This window comes from Mus pahari, chromosome 6, assembly GCF_900095145.1.
Source record: "Mus pahari chromosome 6, PAHARI_EIJ_v1.1, whole genome shotgun sequence".
Taxonomy (NCBI): Eukaryota; Metazoa; Chordata; class Mammalia; order Rodentia; family Muridae; genus Mus; species Mus pahari.
The window spans coordinates 81,667,310-81,689,305 of record NC_034595.1 but is presented as its reverse complement, the minus strand read 5'-3'; the positions used below and the strand labels follow the sequence as shown (position 1 = coordinate 81,689,305).

Below are 21,996 nucleotides of genomic sequence, written 5' to 3'. Positions count from 1 at the left end.
AAGGAACTCATGGACAAATGACTCACCCCTACAACGCCAACACACAAACCTCAGCGGACTCGGGGCCACATGTGCCAAGGCTCACCTCCATGGACCGATGGATCTGCTGAGTGCACACACACGTCCCCTAGGCCACGTGGCACTCTTGTCCCATTGCCTGCTCCATCAGAACACATACATCGCAACTTGAATCCGATCCCTTCACACGCGCACATCAGGGCACCACCCAGCACTTTCCACGAGGGGAAGAAGTATCCCTGACATGTTTTCTGCCAGGTCCAACCCAAGGCAAACATCCAGCAGGATGTCCTCCTTCCTGCCACTGGGGACCCCCACCGCCACCCCCCCACACCATCATCATTATCATGATCCCCGCTGGGGGTGGGGGGAAGGGTCATTATCTCTAATCTACAGAGCCAGCAACCAAGGCATGAGCACCACCCTCATCCCGAGACCTTCTCTCTGAGTGCTCCAGGCCACCCAACCCCACGTTCAGTCAGGGTCCAGGGTTCCTACACGCGTGGCCAGCTTGACACCCACCTCAGCATTCAGCACCTACCCGTGCTTGCAGTCCCACCTGCTCACCAAGCTTAGCCTCAATGGCTGAATCTGCTTCACAGCACACCCTGCCCTCCCCCCCGGATGACATAGGCCCCTCATTCCTGGAGCAGGTACCTCCAGATTCACAGAGATGCACCCCCCTGGAACAGCACAAACTCACATGCACATGATCAGCTACAATGTTCCACCCCTCCTTATCACTTTCATGTGGAACTGACCCACAGCCTCAGCCTTCAGTGACACCCAGACTCCTGTCCAGGGATACGGGGTCCTGGCCCTATGGTAAGCAAGCTCCAATAACCAGCTACCCATCCATCCGCAGACCTCTCTCCCCAGTGTCATGGAGCTGTGGCAGAAGGCTTCCTCCTGCAGGCCACTCCACCTCCCCAGATTCCCTGCCCAGGACCAAGCTAGATGAGGCCTCAAGTTAGACATGTCCCCACGCTCCACAGCAACCACTGACAGCTATCTTTGAGACACATTCCTTACTCAGAGCCCTTTCTAAGCCACCGACCAAGTCCCAAGAGACCCTCTCCACCTCCTTCCCCACCTTGTAGAGGGACAGGGCAGTGCAGTCTGGTCCCTCGGTTCCTCATCTGTGACATGAGATAGTAAGAGCAGGGATCTTGGCGGCACTGGGAGGCGTAGCCACGCCGTGCAAAGCAGGAACAGGAGGGGTGGGGGTGAGAGCGGGTGAGTAGCAATTGATTACCAGTTATGTTAATCTCTCCACAATTACAGAAGTGAAGCCACAGCCTCCTCCTGGAGGAGACAGAAGCAGAGGAAATGCCTGCTGGTGCCCAGAGAGGCTGGATAACATTGCCAAAGCCACACAGAGGACTAAAGAGAGAGGCTGGAGCAGGAAGACAGGGTGCAGAAGCATTTGGACACATAAATTAGGTCAGCCGCCGGGGGCCAGGAGCCCAGCGCCCTGCTAATAGTGCTGCAAAAGCTAGAACAAAATCAAGTGTAATTAAGTCTACCCCAGCTTCCTTCCCCCAAATAGCCAGATTAGGGCTCCACTGTCCTGGTGACCAGAGACAATGTGACCTGGGCAGAGAGCCCAACATTAGGCTTGGAAAGTCTTGGGTTCAAGTCAAGCTCTATTTATTTGCTGGGTGTCTCTGGACAAGTTATATAACCTCTCTGAACCTATATTTGGCCAAATAGTGACAATAATAACGTCTGCTTCACAGAGCTGTTGTGAGAATCCAGTAAGGCGGTGTGAGGAGCGTGGCTCCTGGCTCATTTTTGGCTGATGTCCCCACAGTGAGCAGTCCCACACCAGACCTCAATTTCAAGTCTAAACTAAGCCTGAGAGAGCACCGTGTTGAAGTCCCTGTCCCAACAGATGCAGAGATGGGCGGGAGGGGAGGGAAGCAGTCCAGATTAGCCCCAGGGTCCCTGTGGGCTCCGTCCCCAAAGGCCCTCAGCCCTGTGAGAACTCTGTGCCGCTCATGTATCACCAGCTCCACCAGGGAGACCCAGAGTCTCTCTGCAGGAATGTGGGCTGTGGCCAGGCTCCAGGCAGAAGGATGGCCAGGGTGACAATGACAGCACGGATAACCTCAGGCCTACCCCTTCCTAGTCCTACTCCCCAGCCTCCCCTCTATCCCACCCCACCCCCTACAGAGCAGCGCTGAGTTCAGAAAATGTACCCCCACCTACCCCTCCCCAACCCTCATCCCCACCCTCATTCCCCACCCCTACCTAACCCGCACAAACCCCACTCCCCACCCTCCACCTCCACCTAGCACATCCCAGCCAGCCCAACTCCTCTGCAAAGGAAATCAAGATGGCGGCTGTACCCCTCCCCAGATGTGTGCCGGAGGATGGGGGTGAGGTGGGGGTGTCAGCCAAACCTCCTTTATCACCTTCCCCAGCTTGCTGGTGCCCCCCAAATCTCTATCTGTACAGTGGTACTAATGCCTACCCCAGACCAACAGTGCACCGGTCACGTGAGCTCCTCCCCATTTCCACAAAGGACTCCTCCTCCTCTTCCTCCTCCTCTTCCTCCTCCTCTTCCTCCTCCTCCTCCAAGTGCAAAAGAAACCTCAGTGGGGCCTCAAGAACAGAGCCCCAGGGCAGTGCTCTGAATAAGAAGGGGAACTGGAAACAATGTTCTTTCCAACAATAGGGGACTGCTAAATAAATTAGTGTACATGGAATAGTATGTAGCTGTCAATAAGTGTATTCTCACACACCCATGCTGCCTAATTTGGTCCCTAAAAGGCCTGAATGAATCCCAGAAGATTTAAAAAAAAAAAAAAAAAAAGTTGTTTTAAAAGAATATTCCAGAATAAGGGAAAAGTTGCCCATTGACTGCTAGAGAGGGACAGCTGGGTCGCTAAAGTGACTGCCGGGTACTTCTGTCCCTCAGTGCCTGAATGGCCCTGGCCGGACACCAGCTCTGTCAGTCTGCCCTTCCAGACAAAACAAAGGCAGTGTGACCTCTCTGGAGCATCATAATGGAGGCCGGGCCTAGGACTGTCAGCAGTTAATACCCTCACCATCAAGTTCCAAAGGGACACTATTAAACATACATGGCGTGGAGCCAGCCCAGCAGAGCCCGCTACAAAAGTGACATCCCCAAGTCACATTTCAGAGAGCCGAAGAGGCAGGCCAGCTCTCTGAGCTGGTCTCTGGTTACCCAGCGCTTGGCACGGGCTTTAAGCACTGGCTGTCCGTTCTTGACCCTGTGCGTACTTCCTAAGGACCTTCCCCCACTTGCCAGTCAATGGCCTCCTCAGCCCTCTTGCTTTGTGGACCCCCCCCCCAAAAAAAAGCAGTTGGCTGTAGCTAGAGGCTGGTGGACCTGGCTGCCACCTCCCCCACCCTGGCCATCACCCTCATCATGATGGTCCTGCAAACAGGCATCCACCAGCCACCCATACAGGCATGAGATACAGGCAGCAGCGGCTCCAGGGCACACATTCTGTCTCCTGTGTTTGGATGAAAGACAATGTCCAGCCCTGGTAAGCGAGGGCACTCCTCAGCCCAGGCTGAGACAACTCCCACTGTGCCAGCCACCTGCTCTCATCTGTCACCCTTGGGACCACCCTGACACACTGCTCCATGATGCCCAGCCTTGAGTCGTGCAGAGGAGGAGCACCATGGATGCCTGGGTCCTCCGGCCTCTGCGGAGTCCTCCTCCCACGTGACACCCCAGCTCCAGGCCTTGGGCCTCAGTGGGCTCTGCTAGGCTTCCTTGACCATGTTGGGTCCCAGGCTCCTCTCACAGATAAAGATACTGAGACTTCTGACCGCCAGTGTGTCCCAGTAGGACTTGAACCCCTGACTGAATCCCTGAACCTCCAAGAGTACACACAGGCCCCAGGCTAAGCTATGGTGCATCCCCCGGGCATTTTTCAGGAGACTATCTGTGTCATTCCATCCCTCACTGTGAAGAACAGTTAGTGCTCCCAACAGGGAGCACTCACCATGGGCCTGGTTCTTTGGATGCACACAGCCTGGATTCTCTTCACAAACCTCACTGGCAGGGGCTAATTCCACTCATGGGAACCAGAGCTCAGAGAGGTAAAGCAACTGGCCTTGGGTCTCCCAGCAATAGGGCTAAGATACAAAACCGACATCAGCGGAACCCCACGAGCTCCCTACTGTACACTGGCCTGCCATGTTATTTACCTCATGTGCGTTCACACGCTAGGGCCTCAGGTCCCATCCTTCCCCAGTCTGTCTTCCCACAGGAGGAGAGTTGCTTCATTTCAGGGGACTCTGGATGACCTGAGCAGCGGAGGCCTCAGGAGCCACCACCCCCATGTCCAGGTAGGACATGACACATCTGGAAGGATTCACAGTAGACACCAAGGGAGGCCTGACAGGCGGAGTGCTCAGAGCCTAGGAAGCAACACACTTGTCCCCAGCCACCTCCATCCTGATTCCTGGAAGCCACCTAGATCATCCAAAAGGAACAGGGGCCCTGCGAGACCAAGCAGGGGCCAAACCCCAGCACTGGCTTTCTGCAGCTGTGCAACCCTAGGTAGAAAGCCGACTTCTCCGAGCCACAGTTTCTTTTGCTTTGCTCATGTATGCCTTAATAACAACATCGACCTCAAAGGGTCAGGGGATCTGACCCCAAGGGCCCAGGAAGAGCCTCCCTTCTCAGCGAGCTGTCCACCTGAGCCTCAGCTTCCCATCTGCAGACCCTGACACTGGGCAGAGGACCTTGAGAATGGAAGCATGGGGTCCTGGGCACAGCAGGTGGCCTATGGCCAGATCCCTGACCCCACCCCCACCCCCAACTCTCCCCTCTTGCTCTCAAGATATGACTCTGTGGTCCCAGCTCCCCAGACGGCCTGGCTCCTTCAGCTGAGCACCTATATGTGCTAGGCTTTTGATGGGACAAGTTCTTGTCCATCATCACCGAGCTTTGTATCTGTCCACTGTGCCACCCCACAGACATCTGAGCAGCGCAGGGACCACGGTGATCAGAAGCCAGAGAACAGACCGCTTAGGAAGAAGCTAGGGGAAGCAACCTCAGACCCCCTCCAGAGGTACATCAAACCAGCAAGGCCACTCTCAAAAAACAGACTGAAGTTCTTCAGAATGTGAAACAGAATGTCTATATGACCCAGTAACTCTATTGTCTTTTATTTTTTGAAAGACAAAAGCGGGGCAGGCAAGAGGGCTCAGCTCATAAAGGCACTTGCTGCCAAGGCTGAAGACCTGAGTTCGATTCCCAGAGGTCACATGGTGGAAGTCAAGAACAGATTCCCACCAGTTGTCCTCTGACCTCCTCCACAATTCCCAACATGAACAAAAATAAAGAAAGAAAATGCAATAAAGAACAAAAGGTTGGACTGTCCAGAAGAGGCAAAAGCGAATCCACCCTGACTGGATGCACAGGGTCCCTGCTGGGGGTGCACACAAGTCACCAGGAGCCTCTCTGTTACCAGATGAACAGTTACTGTGTCACCGTGCGGATGGATGTTCATGTGATCCTTGCTCTTAGAACGTATCACCCGCTGCAAGGATACATTAAGCAGGGTCCGCTGCAAGGATACATTAAGCAGGGTCCCTCCACATAGAAGAACATTACTCATCAGAGAAAGCTGCAAAGATGACAGACACTGCCCCGTGAGTAAACCTCTTGCCAAGCCTTGTGCTAAGGGACAAAACCTGTCCTGCAGACCTCACACTGTGCAGCCCCCTGGAGGGAAGTGTCCAGCCTGCTGACTGCTAGCCCTGGCTCACTGGGCACACAGGGAACAATGACATTGGCACAGGCGCTCCTTTCAGAATGATTAAAAAAAAAAAAGTTCCAAAGGCAGTGGATGTGGTGGTGCACGCCTCTAATCCAGCACCTGGGAGGCAGAGGCAAGTGGATCTCTGTGAGTTTGAGGCCAGCCTGGTCTACGGAGCAAGTTCTAGGTCAGCCTGGGCTACACAGAGAAACCATATCTTAAAACCCAAAACTAAACACTTAATAATAATAATAATAATAATAAAACATCCTGGAGCACTGACTGCTCTTCCAGAGGAACTGAGTTCAAATCCCAGCAACCACATGGTGGCTCACAACCATCTGTAATGAGATGTAATGCCCTCTCCTGGTGTGTCTGAAGACAGCTACAGTGTACTTATATATAATAAATAAATAAATCTTTAAAAAAAATCAGAGCCGGGTGTGGTGGCACACGCCTTTAATCCCAGCACTCGGGAGGCAGAGGCAGGAGGATTTCTGAGTTCGAGGCCAGCCTGGTCTACAAAGTGAGTTCCAGGACAGCCAGGGCTATACAGAGAAACCCTGTCTTGAAAATCAAAAACAAAAACTGAAATAACCCAGCATGGTAACACACACCTATAGACCCCACCCCCACCTCCACTCCTCACCCCCAACCCCCACATTTTGGAGGTGGAAGCAGGAGGCTCAGGAATTCAAAGTCATCTTTGGCTCAGAGGAAGCAAGCTTGAGGCCAACCTGGGCTACTAGAAACCTTGTTTTTCGTTTGTTTGTTTGTTTGAAGTCCTAAACTAGGTGATGGTTGCAGCTCTGAATTACGGCAGCCTCCAGCCTCCTGTGACCACTGGAGAGCATACAGAAACTTGGACAGACTCACCCAAAGCTACTGTGTGATTCCCACAGTGCCCTGCAGCCACATGGGGCCCAGCGGTCCTTCCATGTCTTACACCTGGCACCTTGTATGCATCTCCACTCCTGATGCTGGGACCTCTAGCAAGCATAACAAAGGTCACCTGAAGACCAGGCACAGTGACACAGTGACAGTCCATCTGGTAACAGAGACGTTCCTAAGTGCCTTGCATGCACACACAGCATGAGTCCCGTGCTTCCAAAAAGAACTCAGCGTGACAGCTCAGGATTCAGAAAGACGCACCATTCAGAAGGACGCACAATTTGAACTTGATGAACTGTTTTGATTCTGGAATTTTCCACCACGCTGTGGTTGAACTGTCGGGAGTAAAGCCACGGCTAAGGAAGACTTCTGCACTTTAGGGCACATGAGTCTCCTCTCAGTACAATTGTATGAGAAAAGCAGACTCGTACAATTGAGGCTCAGGGGAAGAGAGGAATGTTGGTCACACAGCAGAGCCCGGACTCAAATTCAGAATCCCCAGAGTTGCCACATCCCAGTGCTCCCATTTTGGGCACCCAGCATCCAGGAGAAGCCGCATAGTGGCAGAAGGACAAACCCCTGCTGTGGAGCCCTCAGGTAAGCAGGACCCAGCCTGGCGTCCCTGTGTCTGTAGGCCACCAACTCTCAAAGGGTCACTGAAGGGTGCAGGTGCAGCTCACATCTAGATGCCCGCCTTGGGAGTCCTGCTAGCTGCCCTAACAACAAGATACAGGCCCAGAAGGGGGGCCCCAGAGGCTGGACACTACTCCATCTGTCCCCTACCTTGTGGCTGTCCAGTATAGCCTCAAGGACAGACAGCCCTGTGGGCTCCAGGATCTGTTCCTCAGCCCTACCCACCTCCATTTGGCTCCCAGGCTGAACCTCTACCAAGCCAGTAGCAGCTGCCAAGCCCCGGGCAGTTTCCGCTCTCTGCTCCCAGACGGAGGCCCCATCTGTCCTGAGGCCTGGCCCAGGCCCCAGCTGCCCGCCTTTGTCTGGCAGGTTCTCAGTGTCCCCTTAGTGACTGGGTGGGGGGGAGCATGAAAAGGCCCATATGCTGTCTCTGCCCTCATCAGCATCCCAAGATGCTTGGGCATATATGCCCTGCCCTCCCCTTAGCCCTCAGCACAGGCTCCCACACTGGGCTCAGAGTCCACCCAGCCTTCAAGGACCTTGAGTGCTCTGGCCTCCACCCACTCTGCAACCCAAAGACAAAGCTACCAAATCCCCTCTACCAAGACTGCTCCCAGACCCTTCCCAGGCAAGGCTGGAAGAACTCCCATAACACCAGCCTGGCCCCCTTCCCTACAAGGAGCTGTGTGGGGCAAGGCCAACACAGAGCAGTGGCTGCCTCCAGCCCAGCCTCGGGAAAGAATGAATGGGGGGCGGGACTAAGAGTGCAGAAGGAATGAATAAATAAGAGAATAATTAAATGAAGGAGGGAACTGATGAGGAAGGAGATGAGAGTTGGAATGAATGAGGGGGGTAAATGAATGAGAGAGGGAATGAATGAATGAATGAATGAATGAGGGTACAAATGAATGAATACCAGATGGTCTTGCCTAGGATCCAGCTTGGAAGAAAGACAGTGTTAGTGACAGAGGGCCTGAGCTGAAATGATGGCCACCAACCTGGATATCAGCCAGTGGGTTGTTGCCAGGGCAGTCTTCCTCACTGAGCCTGGGATGGGGTGGGGATGTCACCTCAGTAGTGGCTGAGACTCCTCCCACTACCATCACGCTGGCCACAGCTTGAGGCCACCACCATAAGCTGGCCGCATGAGCCCTAATGTTTTCTTCAGTGGAACTGGGACTGTTCTGTTTACAGAGAGGATCTGGAGGCACAGGTACAAGATGACCTGCCCACTTAGAAAAGGCCCAAGTCACAGCCCTGTCACCTAAGCCACCTCCTTCCATCATCCTCAACACACACTGCTATCCGTCCAAACCTGGACAGAGCTGAGCTGGGAAGAAACAGACAAGGCTCAGCCTGCATGGTCTTAGGTCTTGGGTAGTGTGGGGACCATAGCCCAGTGGCCCACCAGGGGACCATGCTCAGCAAGCAGCCACGCACCACGGTGTAGGCTGCTCAGTGCCACCTCCTGAACCATTCTGCTAGTAACCCACAATGTCCTTAGTCACCTCCCGGGGCCTCCAGCTCAGATCTCCCCTCCACCTGGACAGGTCTCAATCTTAGCTGCACACATGCTCGGGACCCGAAATATGATGGATGTGTCCAGTCTGGGCTTCATGTTCCTACTGCATCAGGATGCTCTAGTACCAGAATCAGAGGACTTCCGTGCTGCAGATTCTGAGTCAGGACTCATGGCAGACAGGTAGCTACTTAAGTGATGGGAGATGGCCCTCCTGGCCTCTCTCTAGTAGTTGTCCCTTTCTTGGGGGACACACAGCTCTTGTCTTCACTCCTACCATGTCAGCACCCAGAATTAATGAGTGGTGTATAGAACCAGTTCTCCGAGGGGCCCAAGAGTAGCTTTTTGGCAAATAGGAATGAAGTGCCTTTGGGGGGTTGGGCAGGAGACAGAGCTCCCAGTGTCTCCTCTGCCCTTGCCTTAATCTCCCTAAGGAGGCCAGATGACAAGCTGCCCCTGCCCCCGGCCAGAGCTCTGGACCCTGGGATTAAGACCTGGATTAGGGACAGGCCTGTTCCCGTGAGCACAGCTCCAGCATTGTGCCTGCATAGCACATACCCATGTGGCCAGAGGGCTCCTGGAAGCGCCTAGGGGCACTGTGTGTGTGCATGGGAAGGGATCAACTGTGGGTGTGGATGCTGTGAGTCTGAGCCTGCTCCTATGGCCACAAGGGGCCTTAGTACCATGGGAAGAGGGTCCCTGCCACTTGTCTAGGAGTTCATGCACATCCATCTGTGTCTTCACATGTGTGCATGCATCGGTACATGTGCACAGGTATGAGTGCATGTGGGAGCCTAAAGTTGATGCCGGGTGTCTTCCTGCTTTCATAGTTGAAGCAGAGTCTCTTGCCGAGCCCAGAGCTCAGTTTCTGGGAGCATGGTTAGATGGCTTGTCCCAGGGACCCCTTGGGTCAGCCTCATGAGTGCTGGGATGATACATGGGCCGCCATGCTCACCCAGCTTTTCCCTGGACTCTAGGTCTTCACATTTGCACAGCTAGAACTTCAGTTATCGAGTGGCCAGCCTCTGTGTGCACATCTGACCCTCACAGGGTTGCCGTGGCATCTCCCAACTTCCTCCACCCAAATCTATGTGGAGCCACCGGCTTGGGGGTGAGCCTTAGCAGCTGGGGGAGGGGGAGAGGCAGTCTCTGCACCTCCAGGCTCCTAGTCATCAGCTTAGACGCCTAGCAACATCCGTGTACACCTGCATACGGATGATCTAGTCACTCACCGTAGTGTAAACTGGGACAGAAACATGACGTTAGTAACCGTACATGAGAAAGGGTCGCCCAGGGGCCGTCATAGCCTCCCGGCCACGTCTAAGATTATTCCCCCACTCCATGTGACAGCAAGATAAAGCAAGCTTCCCAGCTCCCTCGGGCACAGGACCCTGACCAGCAGGACCAGGGTCTACTCTCCTCAAGGCAGGCAGCTTTGGCCTCAGATTCCTTGGGCCTTGGTAAAGGGAGAGATGAGCTCTTGACCAGGAGGTGAGGACACCCAAAGGGATGTCTAGCACAGTTCTAACTAAACCCTGTCCCTCCAAGGAACAAGTCTTTAAGTCCCCACAGAATAACAGTCAGGGATGGGAGAGGTCCCCATCAGCCAGTGTGGGAGGAAGAAACAGCCTCGGGGAATTGGAGTAGGAGAAAAACAAAACAAAACAAAAATAAAACAAAACAACAATAACAAAAAACTAGGAAGGAAGAGGGAGGGGGAGCAAAGGTGGAAGAGGGGGGAAGGGTGGCTGAAGGGGACACCTCCAGGTAACCCAAGCCCCAGAGCCCACCCCACCCCCCACACACCTCCCCGGCTACATCTCCCCAGCTGTGCTTGATTCCCTCTTCTCCCCAACTTGGAAGGAGGGAGGGGTCGTCATACAGGGGAGGGCCAAGGAGAAAAGACAAGGTGTTAGAGTGAGAAGAACCAGAAATAAATCAAAATGAGGATGTGTGAAAACGGGGAAAAGAAACAATACAGCAATGTCAGACCGGGGAAAACGAAAAGGAGATGTGTGAGTTGGGCCGGGAGATGATGTCATAGGGAAGCGAGGGGGGCTGGTTGGGGAAGTAGCAGCTGTAACAGTGTATCTAAGACAGGGCTCCCCAGAGGGGAGGTAACAATGTAACCCTGTGGGGAGCCAGACAAGAAGACGCAATGAAGCAGGACCTTCTTGGCAAAGAATCTTAATGTTGGGAAAGAGCAGGGCCCTGGAAGCTAGGAGAGGTAGCACGGAAGGAGAGCTCCCTCTGTGTTTGGCAGCTAGGAAGAAGGGCCATCTGAGCTGGGCTTTGGAGCATGAGTAGAAGTTCACTGGAGGATTCTACATAGGTGTGAGAAGGTCAGACAATGGGTTGCTCAAGGGGTCTTGGGTGGGGTAGTGTGCAGGATGCACGGGGCGGACAGAGGAACCAGTCTGAAGTCATGCACTGGAGAGCAATGGTTGTGGATGTGGCATAGATACCGAGGGACATGAGAACATTTGGGGGCAGCCATGGGGAGGTTTCTGGAGACAAACAGTGGAACCACGCCTGCACTCTGGGCAAAAATGGAGAAGGGTTTAAAAAAAGACAGAACCTGGGGGTAGGGGGGTGGGGAAGGGGGAGTGGCCACCCTGGGACTCTAGAAGGTTCTTAAGCTCAGTTTAGTAATCAACTTGCTGTTACTTTTGGTCTTCTGCCACCACCAGTTTCCTCCCCATAAACCTGGGGGACAATAATGACAGAGATTTGTCCTCATCATGGAAGTCAAGGAGCCCCTGGTCTGAGTCAGCACCCAGCAGTCACACAAGTTCAGGGACCTGGCAAGACCTTGGCCTTTACTTCAGTCTTGATGCAGTACGGGATCCCACAACTTCTCTGCTGCTGGCTGTTTGTGTAATAGATAGGACCCTAGCAGCACACTGCATGGGTTCAAATCCCAGCTCAGCTCGAACTAGCTCTGTGACTTTGCGCAAAGTATTTCTACTCTCTGTGTCTCTATCATATTTCAGAAATGAAGATGATACCTGCGTCTTTCTCACAGGGCTGCATGTGGTTTTGATGCACCAGGTTTGGTATCCATCCCCACCCCAACCCCTTATAGGCCACACTCTCTCCTGCAGGGCAGAACATAGGTCTGTCTTCACAGCAAGAGCTGTGTGGGGTGTGGCGTCTTCTGCATTAGGGTCTGGGCTAAGACGGGTGGGACCAACTATTTAACCCCAGAATGTGCTGAAGCACAAAGCCAGAAACCTGGAAGTGGCCACACACTTAGCAACAGGACAGGGACAGAGAAAAAGCCACCATCCCCAAGAGAGGCATGCCTGCCTTCCACCCAAGGTGCTTTCTCCTCCTCTGGCTGGCAATCCTACCGTTCCTCTCTACAGCTTGTTCTTCCAATAGACCATGGCCCTTCCTGCTTCTGAACCTTTGACCACGCTGACCCTCGGTCACCCTCCGAGGGCTGGAATCAAGAACACTTCCTCCACGAGGCCTCCCCTCAGCCTCCAGGGTCAAACCAACCCCTCACCTCCTTGACTCCTTCCTTCTCCATTACTGGCGCTTCATAAGGTCTAGAGGCAAACATGACATATGCCCCTCACACAGGGGATGTGGCTCTGGTGGGTTTTAGCAGGCAGCTGAAGACAAGAACCAGTGATATGACGCCACACCCAGTGTTCTTCCTGGAGGTGAGTGACCATGCCCCCAGGGTTGGGGAGAGAGATGGCATTCAGTGTGACCAGAAAGGAAAGGGACTCCCACCCAGACCCAAGAGGAACCATGAACAGGACACGTGAAGGGTGTGGGACACTCGAGATCAGACCATCATCGGCTGTGAGGACTGGCAGGCCCAGATCACCCTCATCCAATGGCTCCATTTCACAGACAGTTCCAGTTCTCTTTCTCTGGATGAATTGCTGGAGGAATCACCTCGGAGCCCAGGCAATCTTAGAGGAAGTTGATACTAAAAATAAAACCTGCCACCCTTGTAACTAGTGACTGCTGAGCCAGCTTTGCCTCCCAAAGCCTAATGAACCAGGAGCCACCAGTCCCTTCTCCACAGAAGAGGAGACCCTTTCCGTGGCTGGGGTGGACTCGCCCTGAGTGGATAGAAGTGGGATCCAGCCCCATCTCCACAAATTTCACATCCTCCTGTAGCCATTCGCAGCCAGGCAGATAGGCTGTTGAGATTAATACTATAAACCCCCAGTATGGGTCATGCATACAGTAGGTGCCCAATAAAGACTGCTGCACCAGCTGAGCAGTCCATCACCAGGATCCAGGAGCTGTACCCAAGCCCTCACCACTGTGTGCTCTACTTGGTGGCCCAGTGCCCCGGGCAAGCACCCAGAAGAATGCAGAGCACTATGTTTACCTTGGCAGGCCTCTTGCTGCTCAGATGGGGTAAGATAGGGTGACGTGACATCCCACAGGCTGTGCTGAGGACCCAGAGGTGCCTAGTGACCACTGTCCCTGTCATCCCTGCCTTCTGCCTCCACCCCTCGAGGGCAGGATGTGGGTGGGATTCAGCCGCAAACTCTGCACCCCAGGTAAGGCCATGAGAGCATTCAGGAGAAAAGGACAGATGGACGCTCACACTTGTCACACCCTGGAGAAGTGTGCCTGTCATGGGTACCACCAGGTACCCAGCGCAGAGGCCAGCAGCTCTCCCTACTCCCCAGAATTCCTCAGATGTCCCCCAGGCCTGAAGCTGGAAGGAGGGAGACACTAAAGAACCATCACTGGCTCCTCCTCCTCCCTCCGCCCATTCTGGTGCCGACCACAGCCACTGGCGATCGAACTGGCAATCAGCCAGCTGCAATTAGACTCCCAGATGTCACTGGTCCTGCTTCTATATGACTCTTCCAGCCTGGCTAGGAGCTAAGATGGGGATGGTGGGGGTAGGGGTCCACCAGGCAAGGAGAGAGTGCAGGATGCTCTAGTTGCTCAGGCACAGTCCACCCACCCTTGAAGGTGTGACACAACATCAGCCACTCGGGGCAGAGCTCCAGAGTAGGACAGGGGCAGCTGGGCACAGACTCCATGTCTCCTTGGCATCTGTGGGCACTGGTGGGTGGGTATCTGTCCATCCCAGAGCCTTGTAAATAAGACAATGATACCAGTCTCCCAGAGAGGCCGGAAAGTTCAGTGAGCCAGCCACTTATAAGTGCAGAATGTATCACCATGTTTGGGCAAGGCCCAGGCCATCCACTGAGAGGGACTGGCTGAGGGTGACCATCTCTACAGGACCCTCCCACCCCAAGATTCCTAAACATTAGCCAGGCCTAGGGAACCAACAGAACACAGCCAAGTGTTCTGGGTTAGAGCTCCATGGGTGTGTGGGCCGTGGCTGCTCAGCTTCCACAAACGCCACCCTGCCCAGGGATTTGCTCCCAGGCAACCTGATCTTCCCGGAGTCCCAGAGCCGTGGGGTCTGAGCAGTGGATAGGTCTACCTGCCTCCAGCCTGCACTGCCGGGAACAGAATTCCCAGAAACTCAGCACCATGGAGCCTAGAAAATATACTTGGCCTAATCTGGCCTAAATCCAACCAGCTGCAACTGGGAGTCCCAACCCAAGTTCTCCTACTCAGGGGCCCAGGGCTCTGCTTCAGGCCATTCAGACTCGGCTCCCACACTGTGGAGGGAAATTCTGGCCCTGTTTCCAGACAGCAGCTCCTTAGTAAAACCAAGAGGGCAAGAGAAAAAAAAAAAGAAAAACAAGAAAAAAGAAAAATCAAAAGCCTGGGCCATTAATAGCAAGAAGCTAATCTAACATTTGCAGGGGCAGCCACTCCCGTTCACTCCATATCCTAACTCCCCTAAGTCTCCCCCCCCCGCCCCCGCCCCCACCCCACTCCCTGCAATAAAACAGGCTCAGAAAGGTTGGGCTGATGTGCCCTGATCACACAGCAAGAAACTAGAAACAGGGGGATTTCAACCCTCACCATTCGGGTCTCTGGTCTTCTGTTTCAGGTTCACCTTCAGATTCCATTCCCTCATTTCCCCCCAAATAGACACCGCACCAAGGTCTGGATGGGAAGACAAGCTCTGACTGTTCAGCAGTGGGGATTAAGAGAATTCTTCTGCCTGGTATGTAAGGCCAGCAAGATGTCCCCCAGCCTGCCACCCTCAGCCACCAGGTGGGAAAGGTGCTAGATCATTTGTGAGGGTCCCCACTCTCCCACAGCTAACCTCCGCCCCCCCAGCCACGGCAGCTCAGACTCCCCCTCTGTAATCACCCTCTTCCTGTTTGATACTCAGATCAGGCCTGGTCTGTGGGAGTGGGGGAGGGGAACGGCCACCCCCTCTGGCTAGGGCCGGAAGTGAAGGCTGCCCGCCTCCCGGAATCTTGGAAGGCTAGGAGTCAAGGAAACGGGAGGGTGACGGGGAGGAGGGGGGCCCCCCCGTCAATAAGGCTAATGTTCCCAGGACATTTTGTGGGACAGGGGTTTGACCGGTCCAGGTGATCACCAGCCCAGCCCTTGCTCTGGTTGGTGTGGGAGCCACACGAGGGGTGGTGGAAATCAGGGGCCAGCCTCCCGGCAGTGTCCCGCTTGGTCATCCTGCCCCCAGACACAAAATTACAGGGCTGCACAAAGCTGGGCTGAAGCCCAGAACCACAACCTCATGGTCATGGCCAGACTTGGTGGTGACAGTGCCACCACAGGCCAGCCCTAAGCAGCCCCCTGGCGCCTCCCAGTCCACGGCCAATACCCTGAATAGGGAAGGTCCCCACCCACCTCACCAACTGATCCCTGCACGCAGGAGCAGAGTCCCTAGCCCAGCTGCATTTTCTGTGTTTCTATACTCAGTCCCCACTGCCCAGAGTGGCCTTGGATGCCCCAGAAGCTCAAGGTTTGTCAAGAAAGTCCTGTGACTCCGTCCCCTCATCCTGTCTTGGACCTTGTGAGTCACTCCCTCTCTGCGGCCAGGACGGAGAGAAAGTGAGGGTCAGAGAGCCGGGGTTCAGAAGGGAAGGTTGAGGTGAGGATCTGGGCTCCTAATGGTTTTCTAGGGATAGAGGGTGGAGGACGGGTACACAGGCAGGTCTGGTCACCCGCGCAGAGGCAGGCATGGCTCATGGTTCATACCCAAGAGCTATGGAGCCCTAGCCCTGCATCATCCTGAGATTCTAAATACTTCCTTTCCTGTGCTCATGTGACCTAACACGAGGTCCTCAAACTCTGCACATCTTTCTTTTTGGGGAGGGGAGGTGGTGATGGAGGGAGGTTCTCTGTGAAGCCCTGGCTGTCCTGGAACTCACTTTGGAGACCAGGCTGGCCTCGAACTCAGAAATCCGCCTGCCTCTGCCTCCCGAGTGCTGGGATTAAAAGCATGGGCCACCACTCACTGCCCTGACTTTGTACACCTCCCTTACAAAACTCCTCCAGCCTCTCCCCAAGAAACTTAGAGTCACTCTTTTGCAGGTGACAGGGACCTGTAAATTGGCAGAAGAGTGACCCTAGGAAAGCTCCTCTTCTGTTAGCTGCTTGTTACATCCCCCAAGACTACAGCAGAACGAAATGGGAGCAGGGACAGCATCCGTGGTGAGACTGGGCAGCCACTAAGTGGTAGCCAGGAGGAGACAGTGTGACACTTGCCTACCATCCCAACCATCAAGAGGTTGAGGCCGGAGGGGGAAAAAAAAATCACAAGTTCAAGGGCTAGCCTGGGCTATACAGTGAGACTTGGTTTTAAAAATTATTATTATTTTTTTCGAGACAGGGTTTCTCTGTATAGCCCTGGCTGTCCTGGAACTCACTTTGGAGACCAGGCTGGCCTCGAACTCAGAAATCCGCCTGCCTCTGCCTCTCAAGTGCTGGAATTAAAGGCGTGCGCCACCACCTCCCGGCTTATTATTAAAATAATTTGCACGCCTTCAATCCCAGTACTTGGGAGACAGAGGCAGGCAGGTCTCTGAGTTTGAGACTAAGAGGTAAGAGTTAAGTTCTGGGATAGCCAGCACTACGCAGAGAAGCCCTATTTTGGGGGAAAAAAAACCTAATTAATAAATACATAACTTAGGGGATAAGGAGACCCCAGAGGGGCGAAGTGAAATACGTAAGCTCACAGAGTATGGGGGCATAGACTAGAAGCCCAGGCCTGCAGCCAGCCTGGCCCCAACTCAAAACGGCTAACTTGGGGCTACGTGACGCTGAGCAAGTCGCTGAGTGTCTCTCTCAGCGACTTGCTCAGCGTCTCTGTGGCTCATTTCCTCATCTGTGAAACTGATTCTGGTTCTTTCTAAGACTGCCCTGCACACATCCTACACTCAGCCACACAGAATGCTGGGGACAGGGTGTCAGAACTGCCCAGTGCTCAGCCTGGAACTGGGGCGCCAGTCTTCAGCCGGCCCGAGGGTCTAAGTAGCAACTCTCTCCCTGCGCGGCTTGGAAAGGTGGGGTGGGAGCAGTTTCCAAGGAGCTTTCCTTCTCCCCAAAGAAGCAGGTAGTCCCTCCCGAGGGCCCATCCTGCGAGCCCATCCACAGCTGGCCAGCTTTAAGAGGCTAATTCTGCTTCCAGAGAGCGGGAGGCTTCGGGTCCAACCTGACAGCCCTGAAAAGTCAACCCTGTTTCTATAGATGAGGATGGATAGAGAGCGTGGAGGGTTAGACAGGCTGCCGTTGTGAACCCTGTCAATTTAGCTCAGAGGCCTCTTCTTCCAGGAAGCCTCCATGGCTTCTTCCTCCAAGAAGAGCTATCACCAAGGAAAGGCAGCTCCTGGGAGGGAGGAGCTGAGCCTGGCACTGTCTAATGCATACAGAGGGTCTTGAGACAGATGACAGTGTTGCCCAAAACCCACAGCAAATGTCTGCTCCTGGTGCCCAGCAGCCCAGAAGTCACAGGACTCTGGGCTATGGTGCCTCTGAATCCCATTGCTTACTGTGGTGACCTGCCTGGAACAGTCCCCAGCTTTTCATTTCTAGAGTGAGGTCACCAGTCTGGAAGGGCAAAAGGAGAGGGTTCCTGGATGCCAGGAGCAAGCCTCACCTGCCACCTCACACCTCAAAACACGACAGTAACTCTGACAAAAAAAAAAAAAACAGGGCACAGTGACTTGTGTCTGTAATCCCAGCACTTGGGAAGTAGGAGGGTAGGGAGTCCAAGATCATCCTTGTCTATGTAGCAAGTTTGAGGCTAGCCTGAGCTACATGAGACCCTGCCCCCACCTCCGCCAAAAAGGAATCTGCATGCACCAAATGCTATGGCTACACTTTCACTCTTTGCTCCCTCCGTCTTAGAGAGTGAGGAAACCAAGGCACCGGACAGTTTAGTCACTTCCACAAAGTCACACAGCCACAGATCAGTTGAATGACCACCCCTGACAGCAATACGGAGTGTCATCTATGGTCACTCCCAGATCTGGACCTTTAAAAGGACATTCTCCAAAGGCTATATTTCTAGTGTCCCCACATTCCATGTCACTCTGGGAGTCACTTAACCAGAGCAGCTGAGGTGGCCTAAGGTACTCAGAGCCCTCCCTACACAGTCAGTCTCTCGGGACCGAAGTCTCACACCTGTAGGTCAGAACACACCCCCAACTTGCCAGCCACAGCCTGGACAAGCCAGCCTTCTCCTCCCTAGAGTCCCCTTCCCCTGATCACGGGGAAGTTTTCCCAGACTGGCAAGATGACCCAGGGTCATCCTGTTTCTCCCCTGCTGAGCCAACCACTGTCAGTCCCTTGCTGTCAAAGGCTGGCACCAGAGACCATTCCTGGAACCACTATTTGGGCTTCTCGCTGAGAGAAGCACCCTTTAACCCTTAGCTTCAGAGCCCTTCCTCTACAGTACAAGCCCCTCCCTGGGAGGACAGCATGCTTACAGAGAGCACCTCTTGAGACCCATCCCTACCACAATCTCTCCTCTCCCTCAGCCAGGCCACCACCTGGGCATGCCACTCAGCATTGGTCTGAATCACGCCAGCTCCACTTTGCCCTCACACCTGCCTGGTTGAGGCCCTACTATGTGCTGGGTCTTCAAAATCTCCCTGGATCCTTTCCCTACGGGTAGAATGTGTATTATTCCTTCCTAGGGACAGTAGTTCCGGTGGAGCCATTTGTCCTGAGCCCTTTGTACTCAACACCAAAATGCCTTCAAAGGTGCCTCTGTGTCCACTCTGCCTCCCGGAGGGCACCCGTAGTCCGTCTTTGCAGAGGGGAAAGCTGGGACTCAGAGGGGTGGCCAGGCTGGCTCAAGACCTCACCGTGAATGGGTGGTGGTCTTCACTAGACTTTGAAACCAGGTCTCTGATGTCAAGAGTAGTTTTCTATAATGCTGCTGAGAAGCAGTTCCCACTGCCAGTGTGGGTAGTGTTGCCTTTCACTCAGGAACCTCTCCCCTCACCCCATCAGGAAAAAAGGGGGAAAAAGGAGAAAGAAAAGAAAACAAGAGAAGAGAAGAGAAGAGAAGAGAAAAGAAAAGAAAAGAAAAGAAAAGAAAAGAAAAGAAAAGAAAAGAAAAGAAAAGAAAAGAAAAAGAAAAAAGGGCAAGGCTTGCACAGACCACCAGGCACTATCTCGGGGTACCCTCCCCAAAGCTAACAGTTGTCAGAGCAGCTCAGAGTCTTGCCTGCCACCCTACAATCTGGCCACCTTACTTAGGAGAGAAGGGGCGTGCCAGCCAGCTGGGCTCTGGTGGTCATCTGAGTGGCTAGGGACAGCCAATGCTCCTGGAGTCAGCCATACGGGGGTAGGACCTAGAACTCCCTAGCTCACTCAGCTCACATCTAGACACCTGTCAACTCAGAACTCACTTGGGATCTGGGTTCCTCAAAGCAGGGACCTGGCCCATCCACCTGCAGGACCGACCCCCTTCCTCTCCGTCTGCTAGTGAAACCAGAACCAAGTTCAATCCCTTAGCTACTTCGGTTTCTCAAAGGGACAGTCAGGGATCACCTGGTACCCACCTCTGACGGCATGCACATCCATATCTTCTGGGGTGGGAGCTGAGCCAGGCCCACCACCACCACACACCTGCACACACATGCGTTTGCTCTCACACACTTCCATGGGTTAAAGCACACACCCCCTCACCCACAGTCACACAGCCTTGGCCATGGTGGCACACAGCGTGCAGAATGGGTCACCCTAGTGTGGAGCGGGATGCGGATGTCATCCACCCATATGGACAGAGCCTTTCCCGTGCCCACACCCACAGGTGCCCACGCACCCTTCTTAGAAGCAGACACACACACACACACACACACACACACACACGGTCACCCTCATTCACCCTCACGGGTCACCTTCATCGACCCACCCCCTCCTTCTCCGGTGTCCCCAAGGCCCTGCAGGCAGCTTGGGTTGGAGTGGGGGTGGGGAGAAGGCGACCCCAGCGGACACCGGACACACACGCTTCCCGGCGAGGAAGGGACCCCGTGAGACCGGGACACACCCAGCGCGGCACGCGCGACGAGGGGACACGCAAAGACACGAGGGTACATGCTGGGGACCCTCTTGGGGCCCATCACTCACCCCCGCGGCGCGGCCGGCCAGCAGCAGCAGCAGCAGCGGTGGCAGCAACAGCCCGCGGGCCCCGGGCGCATGGGTGGCGGAGTCCACGCGCTGCCCGTGTGCGGTCCCGCGGCGCGGCGGCCCGGGCTTCATGGCGGCCTTTGTTCGCGGCGCGGGCTGCGCGGGACCTGCGCTCGGCTCCTCGGCCGCCGGCTCCGCCTCGCTCGTTCGTTCGCTCGCTCGCGGCTCCGCGCCCACAGCGGCCGCGCCCGCAGGAAGCGTCGCCGCCGCCGCCGCCACCGCCGCCGCCCCCCGCGCAGGCGGGGCGAGCAGGAGGGCGGGGCCGCAGCGACACCGGCACGCGGCACCGCCCCCGGCCTCAGTTTCCCCCGGCGCCGGGAGGGGGGGCGCCGAGGGGCGTTGACGTCTGCCCCCCCTACTGTGGATCCGCGGAGCACGCCGTGTGCGGGCTGCGGGAGAACGTGCTCTTCCAGACAGCACCCCGGGTCTCTCCGCTCCCAGTAGGGTGGTATCAGAAGACCCTGATTTGGGGTTCCCCCTGGTCCCCCTGAGCTTCTCCTTGGCCTGTTTATCTGAGAGACACAGGCTATGGCCCCTAGCACCCTGAGCTCAGGAAGCAGGGGCTTGGGTCAGCTACAGGCACGCATGGCGAGCACCAGCACACGTCTGCTCCTCACACGTTGGTGAAGTCACCAGTATCCCATTCCCAGTGGCTCAATTGCACTAAGGGGTCTTCGGGGAGGCTGGTAAGGGTAAGCGTTGGTTAGTTGGCATGTGAGCTGAGCAGGACACCCTCGCTGTCCCTGCAATCAGCACTATCCATTTGATGGCCACGTGTCCTTGGAAAGAAACCCAGAGCATGAAGCTCGGCACCATATAAGGCAGAGTGTGAGATGGGTTCCCCAGAGAGAGTGAGAGGCTGGGGCATCACAGGTATGCAGCTTAGCTAACCTCAGGAGACATCATGAGGGGAGGGAGGGGCCGTCCACTCTGTGGTTTACAGATCGCTGAGAACGGGCCAAGCCTGAGTAGTAGCTGCCTGTAACCCCAGTACTCACCATTTAGGAGGCTGAGGCAGAGGGATCTCAAAGCCTGGGCTGCATATACTGAGTCTCTGTATTTTCAAAAAATAAGAGGGGAGGGGGAGCTGGGGAGAGATAAAGCATAGTACTTAAAGATGTAAGTGACTAGTTCCCGGTACCCACACCAGGCAAGTCACAAACTCCCTGGGACTCCAGCTTCAAAGGATCCAAAACCTTTAGCCTCCAAGGACACCTGCATTAATGTGCAGAGTTGTGGCACACATGCCTGAACGTGCACACATACACACGAATAATAAAAATAAATCCTTAAAAAGATAATAAAAATAAATGTTGACACCTTTTTTTAAAGGAAGATGGACTTTTGGGCTGACCTTGAACTTACAACTGAGTATGACCTTGAACGTCTGATTCTCCTCCATCACATCCAATTTGTGCGGTGCTAAGAACCAAACCCAGGGCTTTGTTCAGAGGGGCATGTGCTCCACCAACTGAGCTACATCCCCAGGCCCTCAAAAACAGTCTTTTAAGTCAATCCCATTCGATGTATTTTGGCATTCGAAGCGTGGATGCCTTGAAGAATACGACAGGAAAAGATTGACCTGCCAAGGAATCGGAAGCTGCCTTTATCACTAGCATAGTCAGGAGCTGAGGGACTCTAGCTCTGGGTTGAGCAAGTGCTTGGGTTCAA

General features: G+C 54.6%; 1 protein-coding gene across 1 annotated transcript in view; it reads right to left on the bottom strand.

Moving 5' to 3' along the window:
* Sdc3 (syndecan 3) overlaps window positions 1-20,552 on the bottom strand; it is a 33,269-nt gene extending 12,717 nt beyond the window's left edge. The window contains exon 1 of the mRNA XM_021200193.2: window positions 20,266-20,552. Within this exon, the coding sequence (XP_021055852.1) occupies window positions 20,266-20,397 (132 nt within the window). The 5' untranslated portion in view covers window positions 20,398-20,552. The remainder of the gene's footprint in view (window positions 1-20,265) is intronic.
* Window positions 20,553-21,996: the final 1,444 nt, after the last annotated feature.